Source organism: Ascaphus truei, chromosome 6 (genome assembly GCF_040206685.1).
Source record: "Ascaphus truei isolate aAscTru1 chromosome 6, aAscTru1.hap1, whole genome shotgun sequence".
NCBI classification, from domain to species: Eukaryota; Metazoa; Chordata; class Amphibia; order Anura; family Ascaphidae; genus Ascaphus; species Ascaphus truei.
The window spans coordinates 79,605,962-79,621,747 of NC_134488.1; the positions used below are offsets into that span (position 1 = coordinate 79,605,962).

Below are 15,786 nucleotides of genomic sequence, written 5' to 3' on the forward strand. Positions count from 1 at the left end.
AGACACAGCAGAGAACTGGAAGCAGCCTCAGCACTGAGCTTCTAGCCGCCCGTGCACAGCTCTGCCCGCCCCCAGGTTTCCCCGCACGCAGTCTGCGCCCCCCCCCTACATAATCTTGCGCCTCCCAGTTTGCGCACCGCTGCAGTAAACCATGGTGCTGAATATTTCTAAAATGTTTCATCTAGGTCTCTTGAAATTGGTCTCTGGCTTACACCTTTAGAAGAATATCGATGTTTTAAGTGAAGTAAAGTGTGCTGCACTTCAAAGTCACATACACATGTTTACTAATACTTAATTAGAGTAGATTAATGCTTTAGCAAATGCAGCATGTCAACAGCGGACTATTCTTGTTAGCCATAGTACAGCAGGTCTCACTGTACCATAAAGTTCTTCTCTGTGTCTACCTAATCTTAGCTGGGAAATTAGACCTATTGATGTTACCTTGACAGTAAAATGGAGGATTTTGTAACCAGCTACACGTCTCTTTTCTTGAAACACCTAGTTTATCCTTATGTTCTTTGTTGATTTAGTTGCCTCCGAGTTTCAGTTCAAGGTGCATTAGGTAGTAGCTTTTTTATTGCCAGAATGCATCTTTACGGAATTAAAATATGTTGAGTTTAATAATAAATAAGGACCCCTGTCTCCCCCTCAGTGGGACACTTGGTGCAGTCCAATACTTCACTGGGCAAGCCTGGGCCTGCCTTGTGGTTTAATGAATAGTCATGAGGAAAAGAAAAGGGGAGGACCCGTGTTTGTTGTTGGATGCTAGTTGACAGAACCAAGGGAGATGGAAAAAAAAAATGAAAAAACTAACAAACTGCTTACATGTACCATAGCATCCTCTAAGACACATGCACATTGCCGTGCACCTGTGTGGCATCTACATGACTACTTTCTTGTCCACTGTCTTATCCATCCTCCTGACCCCATGACTTCTCTGGTGGGACATTTCCCTATTGCACTTGTATTCCAGGAAGACTAAGATGCTGTACATAAGTGACCCAATGCTGCATTACACGGTAGGTGCCGTCTCTTATTTGTCTGTGTTTGTGCAGTTGGTTTCCAGTTCTGAGTCACATTGGTGCTTCTTCTTTATTACTTTCACACCTGTTGCCATTTAAGCTCCGCCATGCGTGAGATCTGGAAATTAGGCCCGTATTAAAGAAAGGCGGTCCAATTTAACCAGACTCTGGAATAACAAAAGAACGGAGACATCACAGAAGAAATTGTTATACAATTTCATGCGCTTCATTGTTTTAGTTCTAAGAGGAAATGTTTCAACATAAAATGGTCCGGTCTTATTCTTGGTATTGATTTGTTTTTCTATTACACAGACAGCACTTTTCATTCAGAAATACAAACGCTGACAATACGTAGTTACACAAACAGTGTTACAAGAGACTCCGTTCCTCGTAAATCTCACAGTCTAAGTCTAAAAGAACATAACTTCCCCATCGCTTAAGGGGGCAAATGAAAGTAATTATCCACAGAAGATCTATGCTTTGACACATTTGGGGGCCGATTTTTATGCTATTCAATTTTCTTTTGCAAGCTATCTAAATGTGTGGATTATACATAAAGTGCCATATATGGATATTAATATATGTCATATTTATAATAGTAAAATAGATACGGTATCACCCAGTGATAAAGGGAAATTATATTTGAAACTAGGAAATGTTTTATGTGATTTAATGATGTGTAACTATAACCTATTCTAAGGGGAAGGGTCCCTTCGGTCTGTTGCAGGTAATGGTCCCAATCAGGCGTTCACTGCCATTGACTTGAATGGTATTTAACCCCAGATCGGCCGTGTTAACCTACATCGGAACTTAGCAAATCTCTCCCTAAATTGTCTGATCAGTTAATCATTCTTGATATGGACTAAGATTGCATTCATAAATGATTCTAAGTTGTAATTAAAATGATATATTTTAGATGGCCTTTTTTTCCGTCCCTCTGTTTTTGTTTAATGCTAATATATAACTAATTTTAATACATCATATTTACACTATTTTTCTTTAGGTGACAAAATTAAGTTGATATAAAAATAACAGTAGAGGAGAGTTCAAACCACAGTGGGAAATAGTGAAAGGATCAAGAGACAGAAGGAAAACCGTGAAGTTATATAGGTTAAGATTTTGACATAATTATTATTACCATTATTACCATCATTACAACCATTACCATCATCATTAAGGTCAGCTGGTGATTTTTCTATTCACACATTGCACATGGAGTACCACAAAACAATCACAAAGCTTTCTAGTAAAGAGTGTTTCCCTTCCGTTTAAATCCGCGTTTTCCTTTGTTGTTAGAATATTAACCAAAATAACAATGATTTTAAATCATAGGAAAGAATTCCATCCATAAGATGAAGCTTGCTTTTGTACAAATATGAAGCATGAAGTTGTCACAGTTTGGCAATAAGATGATTCAGATAATCTGATATGACAATAATTCATTAATAGCAATCAGAATGAAAAAATGATTGCACATTTTGGTCACATTCACAAATAAATGTACTGCTATAACTCAGTTTAACCAAAGGATGGTACAATGGTATTTTCCCCTTCAGTTTACTAGGCTAATTTTCGATTAGCAATGTTCCTTCTGCTTTGATCTTTCCAACGTTGTGTACAAACTCAAAATGTAAATCAGGTATCATACAACATATATAATTAAAGTCCATTTCTATTTGTTCACCCCAAATTGCTGCATTTGCATAATGAGCACCAATGCTTTGCTGCCCCTTCACCTGCATATGGAAGATTTATGGGATTGGTTCTATTTCTGCATGTCCACCTCTAGCAAGCAGCATACAATCCCTTTATTTTTTATTGTAGAATATAATGTTTTTAAACATTTACAAAAAATAACGACTACTATGTGTGCTACATTTTCCTATTAGCCTTCACCCCTCGTTAAAGTAGTCACGTTAAAGATAGGACACAGCCAGGAGAGCCTGTGTCTGATAATTGCACCTGCTTACTAAAGCTCATAAGTTAAAACATACAATTTCAATAAACTCATTCTCCGGAGTCAAATCCTACATCGTCCAGAAGGGAGGATGTGGGATTGACTTGATGGTCTAAGATTTGTGATATAGATTTCCCGCGTTGCACTTAAAATAATCAGATAATAGTTCTTCGCTATATTATGTAAGCAATGTATAGGCACAATAGAGCTGCATTGGCACTACATGTGGATATTGGACACACATTACATATAAAAATGATAACACATGAAAGTAGGGAAAACAGATCTGATTAACTGATTAACTTCTACTCTTTAAATTGGTTCAAAATATTTTTGACGGGCAAATTTTAATTAAGACAGATCTTGCCTCAATCAGAAACTGTTCAATCCAGAAAAAATAGAAATGCATTGAAAGAGACTCAAAACATTAATGGAATCAGGTCCCATTGGGAACAACCCACTTCAATAGTGATTATGGTATTGGATCAGCCCTTTTTGGTCTACATACTCCTCTTATCCATTACTCCTACATCTATCCAAAATAGGCTATTTTGGCCCACTGACATGATGTTACTCACCATAGCAACCAAATCCAAAATGTATCATTTAGTGTGGGACTATGTAATAGCTCAATGTGTATTTCCATTAACTAGTTCTCCTCTTAAGTTGATATACGTTTGCTTTTTATCACTAAATTGTTTCACCACTACTCATCGAAGGCTGTTGGTCTTCATGGAATTATTATTTTTAATTTAGACAAGTTTTACATTTCTTTGTGGTTTCCCTTCAATAGATAAAGCTACAAGGGCCTTCCAGGATATATATTTCAAAAGGTTTTTTGGAAGTTGCAAAATACTTCTCATGAAAAACTGTCATCTATGCAGTTACGGTTCACACATACTGTACCTGCCAAGGATATATCCTATGCCTCAGGGTTGGTAGCAACTTTAACCCCCATATTCATCATATTTTGTCTGTGTTAAATGTAGAGTTGTATTTGTGTAGTATTCTTTTTCAGCTCAGGTTTAGACAATAGCAGAGTTTTGTGATAATTAGTTTGAGCAAATGTCTACTACAAGTTTAGAAGAAAGTTATATAATTAGCTTAGAACCCTTTCCCTTTTCAATAGTAATAATTTAACTTCTCTTTAAAGTCCTTCTTCAATAAGCTGTAAGGCCGCTTCCCAGTGTGAGAGAACAGTTCAGGCTCATTCAAATGAATGGGACTTAACTTCTCTCCTGCAGTGGACATCTGTTTCACACCTTCTGTTCCTAAAGGTAGACCCTCTCTGGTGCTGTCTATGCAACTGTCTGTAAAAATGTATCTGTTTACAACAATACTTGTCTCCAATTGTCTAGACACCTTACTACAGATTTCATTAAATCAGTGTTCAAATCTAGCTACTATGAAATACAATCTAATCACCACAATCCCTGTGACATATGTATGTATGTATATCTTTATTTATATAATACCGACAGTGTACTCAGCGCTTCACAAAGAATACAGTTCAGGGAATTATAATAATACAATAAGTGCAGCAAAGTCAGACAATAGGAAAGGAAATCCCTGCCCCGAGAGCTTACAATCTAAGTGGTATGGTGGAGATGTAGAGACAAAATGTGAGGGAATAAGATGGCAGTGCTTGGCCACAATGGTTGGCGACTGTGGATGTAGGACAATAGCCATGAGTTGGGATGTTTCTTTTGCAAGGCGAGTTCTAAGGTTGGTCAGTATTAAATTAGATAGCTTAACACAATTAGCAGGGAAATAGGTGGCATGGAGGCATGGGTGAGAGCAGGTGTGTGGTATCTGTTTTGGATGACTATACACTGTAAATTTGTTAGTAAAGTACTTTTGACGTACTTGTCATACAAATGCATCTTTTATTTCTCCCTATGATTCTGTATCACACTGCGATGGGGTTAATTGAAAAGTGTGTAATTTAAGTAGATCAAACTTTTTAGCATCATAATTAACATGGCCTATTGATGGTATCACTGCTTTAGTCTGGATTTAGAGCTGAGCTATTGTGTCACTATGTATTAACATTTTCCTCAGATGCCTTTTGGTGTAAAAGTGACTTAATCACGCAGGCAGTTTCTGAAGATAAATTATGTCTTTACATCGCTGGATTTTTTTTAAATATTATCTGATCAGCAACATAAGAGTTAATGTCATTTAAACCATTGTTATACAAATAGTCATTTTTATACAGACAGATATCTTCAGTAGTGTATCACAAGTCAAAAGTATGTAATGTTGTATGTACTTGTTTTTAATACCTTAATTATATTATATACAATGTTATAGGGGCACCATCTGAATTTGTTTGCAGAAAAAATGAAAGGAAAAGAAAGTTTGTCATTAAATGAAAATAAATTGTTTATTGCTCACCAATGTTAAATTCACTTTTATTCACAAATGCATTGTTGCAGTTTGGTTAGAATCCTGCAGCCAAAACTCTAACGTGAATGGTTAACGTCAATAGGATATGACAAGTTTGTAGGTTTACTAACTGCTATGCAATTTATTTATCCATGCTTTCTGTTATGTTATCTTTCATCTAGAATAAAAATGAATAACGTACCCCTTTGGTTATATTGTGAATTCTTTTGCTAAAACTGGATTCCTTCTTTAAAATCATTTGCACAATAAGAATACGTTGTGTGAATAGGGCCTTTGTCTTTGAATCATCTAGCAAGAAATATTTAATGACATAGCTAATAACATTAATTCTTGTGGTCTGCAAGAATGTAGAATAATGTGTTTGAACAGCAAAGATCTCAAATGTCTACTTGCAGGAACTTCTCCTGAATATTGCAATGAACTAATTATTCTGAGACTCAAGGCACAAATTTAGGCTATGCCTCATCATACTCTAAGTTTTTGTTTAGACTGACTAAGATTTTTAGGAGAAAGCTGGTAAGGAATGTAGAATTATAGATTATTGTTATGTTTCTTGTGTATGTCATTTGTATTATTTGGATATGTAATCTGAAATGACCCAATTCCAAATTTTAGTGACATGACAAGTAGCTAAAACTTTGGACTCAGTGGAGTCTGAGAGTAACCAGCTGTCATTAAACATCTGATCACTACACTGATAAATTGCTTTGTAAAATGTAGCCCTTGGGCAAGGTATACTTTCCCCTCCCAGTCTTTGAAAGCTCAATTGAAGGATAATTAGAAAGCAAATACAAGGCAGGTCTCACATGTCTCCACAGATTTTTACAACTGACATACGAGTCAAATACCCCTTTCCTCTAAACATGTTTGTCTATCTTCTCTAGCTAAGTTAATTGAATGCCACCAACAAGAATGATGGTGGCTACAAATCAAAGATATCAACCAATATCCTCTTTTTATTGTTACTAAAGCTTCTACGAGTTGAATGGAACGCATCACAGACCACAATATTATTCATTTAAATGTAATAATGGATTTACTGTAATTATATTAAAGTTCACAATATCTATTTATATAAAGATCAAATTGTTACAAGGTGTACGTGATTGAAATACTATGGCAGTTTCTCCAAACAGTTGTTTGTACATAGACAATGGGGGAGATGTCTCAATGCAAATAGACTGCTTTGTTTTGAAGCGTTGGTCCATGATCTGTTTGTATTCGCGTCAAATGTAAGAGCACTTTTTATATTAGATGCAAATTGTTAGTGATAAAAGGTTATGGCGCCCCAACTGTGGCAGATTGTTTTTACGCAAATGCATGATAAAAATAAATGATGGAGACGCAGCGTTTGATACATCTTATTATAACCCATTTGTCATGTAACGCCTCCCTAACTCCTTCTATTGAGCCTCCATAAATGGCAAGCTGATCCATGTGGCACAAAACTTGTAGGAAAGACCTTGATTATTTATTTATGTTTATTTATAAAATGTTTTACCAGGAAGTGATACATTGAGAGTTACCTCTCGTTTTCAAGTATGTCCTGGGTGAACAAAGACACAAGATGAAAATGATGCAGTTTGTGTACATTTTGCGTCGAATTTGCCTTGATACATTACCCCCAATATATTTTTGACAGCATTGACCTGAAATATTTTTGGGGGGCTGTGTGTGTCACTTAATAGGAAATGTATTAACAAAATATTCTCACGACCGCACTGCTCTTTCAGTTTGCACAGGATATACTGCATCATTATAAGCATCATTGTAAACTCTTTTAGTATGTCCAATTTGGATACTATAGCAATATTACACGGGGCAAACTAGTTCACACATTGCTATCATGTTAAAATAACACAGAGGAGAAGTGCAGTGCTCTATGACAATAATTAATAAGGGGGAGGGTGATACATTTAAGATGAGGTGTGTGATTTGTAACTATTGCCCTACTCTCCTCTCACTAATATACCAATACAGTGTAGATATTGGTCTATCTACAATGTTACAAATCTTTGGCAAAATCCTTTGTAAAAGAATCAGTGTACGGCCCTGAGAAGGCTTAGGCTGCGCTTATAGTGCCGGCGACAGCGATGCGACGTCGTGTCAAAACAAATGCATTGCCGCTGTCGCATGCGCTTATAGTAAGAGCGACGCGACGGAGCGACGGCTTGGTCGCGATCGCTGGAAGTCATCTCAGTTTTTTTTTCAGCGACCGTAGCCTGACGTCGCCGTCACTATAAGCATAGCCTTACATGCTACATACGTCTACCGCTATAGGGCTTTCAGTGTGTCAAATATGCCAACTACCAGTTCATTCTCACCACTCCACATGGAGCAGCTTCACTGTGAATGCCTTGTAATGTCGGTGCCAAAAAGACCTCAACAAATATTTTTTTTTATTATTAAATTATTGAGCTGCTGTGTGGATAATGTACTTGTTTTTTTGTTGAGTCGTACTCTACTATTCGGAAATTCAGAAGTGGAGCTGGAGTTTAGGGTTTGCCATTAACTGCTAACCCTTTGTCAAGAATAACTCCTATGTTCCTTATGGGGCTGTCAGCCAGTGTTTGTTAAGTGCTAGACTAGGATAAACACGCTTCCAAACTAAATACACAATATATTTGTTTGGGTTTTGTCTAATTAAAGGTTTTACTGCATTGGGACTGTGTACCGAGCTCTGCAACATCCTTCTATTAAAATAGATGGTTATTTGGGATACGTATCACATTGAGCCTATTTCTCCCTACCTGAGTTAACATGTTATTTAGGAAGTCATTTCCAAGCAGGAGTTAGAGATGAGCTTTTGATACACATATTAATGCACATATTAGGAATATTGTTTTTACTGACGGCTGCACAAAGTACTTCGCTTGGTTTTTATTTAACTACCTAATTTTTACCTTTCTTTTGTAGCTGATTTAAAAGGACCAAAGTGAATCAATGGCTGGGACAGGTTTAAATATAGATCATATTTATAGAGTGGTTCTACTGCATAAGATACGTTCTAGCACTAGAAGATTATGGTCTAGATTTATTAAAGGTCTCTTAATGAGAAAATAAAAGTGGCATTAACAAGGTTTAGCTCCAATTTTATTTATCCACCTACTCAGTAAAATGTTGGCGATATTTTTCATGTGGCATATGCAAATGACCATGCAAATAAATAATTAACACTGAATTACTTATTCGCACGCTATTCACTAATGCCAACGACACCTGGCAATATCAGACTACGGCCAACAAATATCACCTACCACCGGCTGGCATTAAGCCTATCTTGACTATGCATATAATGGCCGCTATGTACATAGGCAACACAAGACTAGCCAGTCCACAATAGGTGATACAAATCGTAACATTGTAGAATCGCTTAATAGCTCAAATGACCAACCCATGGGCCAACCCTAGACTATCTGGCCTCTTAGGCTTCGTATATATTTGTAGGATCTTTATTGTGTATGTCAACCTATTTGGAACTTGAATGTATACCTTTGCAATGCATTGTAACACTCAGACATCAAACGGGTTAAGTAATTTCCTGCCATTGGGTTTTGTATCAAATCCTATTATACAACCCAATGGCAGTCAAGTGTGATTTCTCCCAGCCGTACACAATTGCATTAACGCTTATTTCCATTGCTTATCACTTATTTGTTTCACTGGCCGTGTTTAGCGATAAGTTAACACCATTTTTGTGTATGCAAACGAGATGCCTATATCTAGCTAGTTATGAATAAATCATTCTTAGTGAATATGGCAGTAATTCTAAAAAATATCACGGCAAACCTATTTCTTAATGATGTCAAACCGTAATACAGTTATATCGATCTTTAGTGAATCTAGCCCTATGTGCCATATTTACTAAGCAGTCTTCTGCGATTAGGCTCCTTCAGGCGCCGAAAGACAAATTACAGCCCATTCAAGTCAATGAACTATAAGGTGCCTTCCAGCTCAGATATGTGGATTATGGCAGAATACTTCTTAGTATGTATGGGCCTTTGTCACCTTCCGACGCCTGAAGATGCCTTACAGAAGAAGGTCCTCGTGTAAGGTGTCTTTCTGCGCTCGAAGGGGTCATATGGAATAGCACCACTCAGTAAATAGGACCCTTATTTTTTTTTCTCTGGTAACAAAAGGGTTTGAGTGATTTTACTATAGTTACCCATTTTTTTTCATAATTAAATTGCCGATTTGGAAATCTTCAGATACATTGTCAATCTGTATTGTTTTTATAGAGGAAGATGTTGGAACGGCGGTGCAACTGCCACGAGTGGAAAGATGGAGGCCGGCAGTCCGCCGGCACCGCCGTTCCAACCTCTTCCTCTATGCTGCATCTACCTGGTAGGAGCATGCCGACAGCTCCCGGAGTCCCACAGTTCTACCAAGTGAGTAACCAATTCATTGGTATACTTTTAGACATTTGTTTGTCACAATCAAGTCGCTGGTCACAGAACACCTTTGCAAAAGTTCATATAAGATTTACCTATGTGTTAGGCTACTGAACATGCATATGAAGTTAATTAGTGGTTGACTATGTGGGACGACACACAAAAGGGTTAATCAAGCTGTCTTTTGAGTGGGATCAAGATTCAATGTGCTACACTTTGCACGCAATTCACATGGACATATCTGGTTAGCGTCGCAGGGGTACATTTCTCCCAATTTCTCTTCTGTATTGTTTTTAGTTTGTTCTTTGTAACTTTAGAAACCAATAAACCATTGTCATTTAACAGAATTGTTTCATTATATTCTCAACTACTGAACGTCGTCTCTACTTAACTGATCTAGCTTTTCCTTCTTAAGGAGTGTAACTTTAGTGTTAAAGTGTTTGTGGAAAAATACAAATCTGTGCAATGCTGCGCTCTGAAACAAAAGGAGTAGAATCCTGCTACTTTACACCAAACTGGAAATGAGGTAATGACCGAGAATGAGAATAATATCAAGTAAGAGTGGCAGAAATGGGAAAAACGGAAGAGGAGAAAAATAGAGGTGAATACATATTAGAAAGAGACTGGGAGATGCAACATAATGCTGCATTAAACAGAATAGAAAAAAAGATGTGATAGGGTCTCTAGCATGCAGATTAAAGAGGCTGTTAGGCCTTTCACTCATCCGCACCTTTTCAGTATGGTGAGGAGGCAAAGATCCAAATAGAAATAGCCGCTGCACAGCCAAAATAGCAAAGCTAGGACGTGGTGACCAAAAAGTTATTTATTTATTAAAAAACATAAAGTAGTAGTGCTGGTAAGCCTCTAACATTATATATATATATATATATATATATATATATATATATATATATATATATATATATATATATATATATATATATACACATGTAGAGGTATCAGTACCGTGTTAGCCGAGCTTCAATAATCAAAAAATAAATAGATGATACCGTTCTGTGGTTAACGAAATGCTTTTATTTGTGCGAGCTTTCGAGATACACTGATCTCTTCTTCCGGCGATGTTACAATGAATGAAGCAAGCAAAGGGTATACTTAAAAACAGTGACTCTTGGAATGTTATGGCTAGAGGTGTTAAATGGTTCCTGAAAGTAAGTGATGTAAGAGTGTGTGTGTGTGTATCTGTGTGAATATAAATGAATGGAGAGCCCACAGTGTATACAGTGCTTTACAAAAGGGGTGTGTGGAGTGGAAGTTAATATGAATGGTGTGGGTAGGTGTGGAAATGTGAGAGATAGTGGCATAACTAAAAGTGTGTGGATACTATGTGGTCCCTATTGGTGTATAGGGATGGAAAAAGAAGGAGTATGGTATGTGTAAGAGACAGCTATGTGTGCATACATATAGCACAGTATGTACAGACATGGTCTTTAGCGCTCTTGGGAAGAGAGTTCACTTGTGTCAGTAATGACTCATAACATTTCGATCTCTGTTTAGGCCACCGTTAAGTGTCCCGAACAGTTGCATAAATTTGTATTCAGAGCTAGAAATAGCATGCTTTAGCTCGAAGGACTGGAGTCCCCGGTTTAAATACCTACATTTGGCAGGATTGCTGCTTTAAGTGTTGGCTGAATAAAAATGTCATGTACAATCCATATTGGGGTGCCTTAAAGAGGGAGATTAGGCGTGACTGGTGCTTTAATCACAGGGTGATTCCTCACCCTATTTTTTTTCTAACACACTTACATTCGCTCCTATCATTGTCTCTGCTTCCCCATAGGCACTTACACTTATAAATTAAATGCACTTACTCCTAATCCTGTTGTCATAGTTTCTTCCTCCAGTGCTTTGAACACACATTTTTTAGGGCAAGCAATCCAATCTCATTGATCTCTGGAGTTCTTAATCCGGGATACACAATGCTTTTGTACTTTCATGTTCTGTTTACTCACCGCTTTATACAAATGGAACACAAGTAACATGTTATTTTGAATCAACACATTTTATTATCTTCCTTTTTAGCTTTATGTTATTGGTGAATTTTATATTAGAAAACTGTTACATACAGTACTATCCATGTTCAGTGAACTGAACTGAAATGTTAAATACGCAACGATTCCATTTTCAGACAAGTAAGGAACACAACTATTACTTTGTGGACTTTGTTGCAGGTCGATATTATCAACTTCTATTGCTGTTGAGTGCTTCAACATCTATCAGGAAGCGGAGTTATTAGGGCCATTGCTTTTAATCATATATTTAGCGTATTTATGCATATTTTTGTATGGTTAACTTAATGTGAGTTATAACACGCCTTTAACTGACACAAATTCAGCTTTTTAGTTTTGTAAATGATATATAACTCAAATTTAGATTTTTGAGGGGGGGGGCGTCATTTGTTATACAAGAAAGTAAATTCATAAGAGTAATATTTTGGGGAGAAATTCAGGAATATATAAATCAGTTGGATTAAAAGTTTTGCTGAAGAATTTGGGAGTTTTCACTAACCCTATACTGCATATAAAATACACAGTGGTGCATTCTGCTTTTCTAGCATGCAGGTATTCCTCTGTTGTGAACCAGCTCACAATAGAATCTGTCACTTTATCCTCTTACAAGTGTTGACCTGTTAAAAAAAAAAACCCTCATGAAATTTTTCAAATGACTCCAAAGCAAGCGGGTTCTTTAAAAAGCCTGTAATAAGACACCTTTAGTCCTAAAATGCAGCTGATGCTTCCATTCCTCTTACCTCTACCTGTTTTTCTCCTCCCCTTTTCACTGTCTGTAGTCCCAGTTCAATTTGCTGAACAACGCCATGGATCAGAGTATCGGCAGCAGAGCGGCCTCGACCAGTCCCTACAACCCCGAGCACACCTCGAATGTTCCCACACATTCCCCCTACTCACAGCCCAGCTCCACGTTTGATGCTATGTCACCTGCGCCTGTCATCCCATCTAACACTGACTATCCAGGAACGCACAACTTTGAGGTGACATTCCAGCAGTCCAGCACAGCCAAGTCAGCCACATGGACAGTGAGTTAAACATCTTTTGAACTATTCTGCTCTGGAAACAAACATGCATGTCATTTGTGTCACAATTTGTTTGTCTAGTATCTCTTTTTGACAAAAAGAAATATTGTAACTATTATTAGTTATCACTTTAAATGATTGTTATGTGGATGACTATTGAAGGATGAGAGTACCCAAGAAAGAGTTGGGCATGATAATGGCATGTTCATATATGTGATGCATTAAACAGCTAAGCTATATATCATATGCAGATACACAGTTAAGACATATAACCACAAAGGATGACATGCCTACTACTCTGTTGCTGTTATGACGAACCACTTCTTAGACTCCAGTTACTCATACACTAAACTTACATTGTTTAAGCATATGAACTCTGATAACAGTTGGAGGGCAGCACATATGTTTTACTGTGTGATGAATGAGTGCATGCTGAGCAGATTCAACAGAGCACATTTTAACTCTTATTCAAAAATTGGACCACTGAGCTAAGGAAGCTGCTTTCTTGATGCCTTCAGTGCTGGAGGGTCTTGCAGTTCACTGGGACATCCAGGGTTGCCTTTCATGGTAAATTGTTGCCTTGTATTTTGAAGGTTTCTTCATCACTGATGTAGTCACTTTGTTGTGGGATATCAGCCCATAGTTGCCAGAATATGACTGGAAACATTAACTGGTGTTGAGGTCTTATGTTATAGAACATATGTTACAAAATGTGTGTATTTGTTACAAATCATTTATATACAATATTTTAACTCAAGTTGAGGCTATTAACCCATATTTAGTAATCGTTTCTATTTCACAAGACACCTCAATGCGCCGGAAGACATGTTATGGTCCATTCAAGTGAATGGGTAACATCAGCAGTTATAGTAGATATTAGAAGACACTGTCCTAAATTATTAGATGGTATTATAGTCAATATTTCCAAAGTTGAACTGAATAAGTGAGCAAGTCTCTAGTGTTGATTTCTTAGCATTTTTTTATGCAATCATGAATCAACTCCTTGCTGAAAGATGCCTTTGCGTCTATTATTTTAACTTTTAATAATGGACTACTAAACACTAAATGGAATAATTCTATAATAGACCCAAGATGCAGAATAGTTTAGAATAATTGCAATCAAGTCTTTTGTAGTTTGTTCCATGCACGTCTAGAATTGATGACTTAATTAAGTTTTGGATGGAGTTTTGGATAATCTGCCAATTTTGCATGAAGAAAGTCGTGATATCCCCCCCTTCCCCCGCTTCTATTGAGTATGCTGTACCTGAGGCACCCCAGAGCATAATTATTAATATACCATAAGAAACCTCTTCCTTAAATCTATCACTTAGCATACTGTCATTAAATTGTTAAAAACTCAGAATATAATGCATTCTGCGATGGATCCAGTACACATTTGGGCCCATATTTTCTAAGCAGTCTTCTGCCATAATACCCCTTCTGGCGCTGAAAGACGCATTACACCCCATTGTCTTGTGGCAGAAGACTGCTTTGAAGATATGGTCCTTGGTCCTATATCAAAATACCTACCTGATTTTTCTGTTTCGGATTCAGAGTTTTAGAATCCTTTGCTTCCTATCCCAACATATCAGCTTTACACGACTATCATGGAAATTGCATAGGGGAATTTTCTGCTGAGTGTCCTGTTGAGCGTTTTTGTTGGCGACATGCTGCAAGTTTTGCATTTAGGTTAGTTGTTATTTGCATTCTCTACATCTTAATTCATATGTGATAGCAAATCACTGCTAAACTGCCATCAAATAAATCTACTCAACCTTAAAGGAAGCATACAATTATTTTATGAAAATAACATACATTATAATGAAAATAACATGCATGTCAGTTCAGTGTTCTATGGTACTGCAGCAATATGGGGTGATTAACCTCCTTTAATGGTGGATGGTCCAGCTATGCACTGCAGTGCAATACAATGCCTTGATAACAAACAAGCAACAGAGGTATAAGGGCCATTTATTTTACCTTGTAAGGCCCAAAAACCAATCAAATTGCATTTGAATAAAGCCAGAAAGATGTGTTTCTGATTGCAAGTTTATGGAAGGTAGAGGTGGTACAAACACTGAAAATTAAATTTTGCCACCTCTGCTTCAAACTGAAAACCCTGTTGTGTTTTCAGAGGGAGAGTGAAAACACAATCCTTGGCATGCATGACAAGACATGCACAAATCCTGTTTCTGTTTGGGAGCTATCGGAACTAGGTGCTCTCTAACACTGCTCAGGCTTGTTAGGTGCTTGACAGCCCTGACTGTTTACTTTTGCAGTCAAGTATTTTTATGGCAGTATTCTTCAGAAATAAAGTACGAATGCGTTATAGCTTTACATTTTTTAGTATGGTCCTTCTACTAAAGCAAGGTCATAATGTTAATTGAATCAGGAGAAGTCTATGGGGATAATTCCACAACAGACTCAGGACATATCAGTAAACATGAGCTAAAAATTGTAGCCAACCAATCAATGCTGTTGGCTTATTGTCCTTCCCATAGCCATATAGTTAGGCTCATTTGCATCAGACAGGGTGGCTTTTTATTTTCAAGCCTCATTTCAAGTATCCATAAAATGCACTTTGTGGAAGTGAGATGTTGGAGAAGCAGTGTGTGATCTTTATGTTTTATTTCACGATATCAAAAGCTTATTTTTTTTTTGTCACAGAAGCTTCTCAGATGATTTAAAATTGGATTTGCTAAAATACATTGGCGCTCAGTACGCTCATCACAGTCTTCGACTGAGCCTGTGATTGAGCCACCTGTGCTGAAGCTGGGAAATCCTGAAAACCTGACCTGTTGGGTGGCGCGTGAGGACTGGATTTGAGCATCACTGACTTAGGTCATATTTTAAACAATAGCATTGCATTGGCTATATCAGACGTTGGTGATCATGATATGCGAATGAAGCATTATCAGAGCATCACCTATCCTCTAAACCCTGTGAAGTTTAATGCAC

At 37.2% G+C, this 15,786-nt stretch overlaps 1 protein-coding gene across 5 annotated transcripts in view; it reads left to right on the forward strand.

Annotated features, from left to right (window-relative positions):
* The window catches only part of TP73 (tumor protein p73), a 177,207-nt gene that overhangs the window by 89,322 nt on the left and 72,099 nt on the right, over positions 1-15,786 (forward strand). For 4 of the 5 annotated variants that reach the window (XM_075604905.1, XM_075604904.1, XM_075604907.1 and 1 more), the window contains exon 4: positions 12,586-12,831. In XM_075604905.1, the coding sequence (XP_075461020.1) occupies positions 12,586-12,831 (246 nt within the window). Of the gene's footprint in view, positions 1-772; positions 1,020-12,585; positions 12,832-15,786 lie in introns of those variants that run through there. The other variant, XM_075604908.1, reaches the window with a different exon arrangement.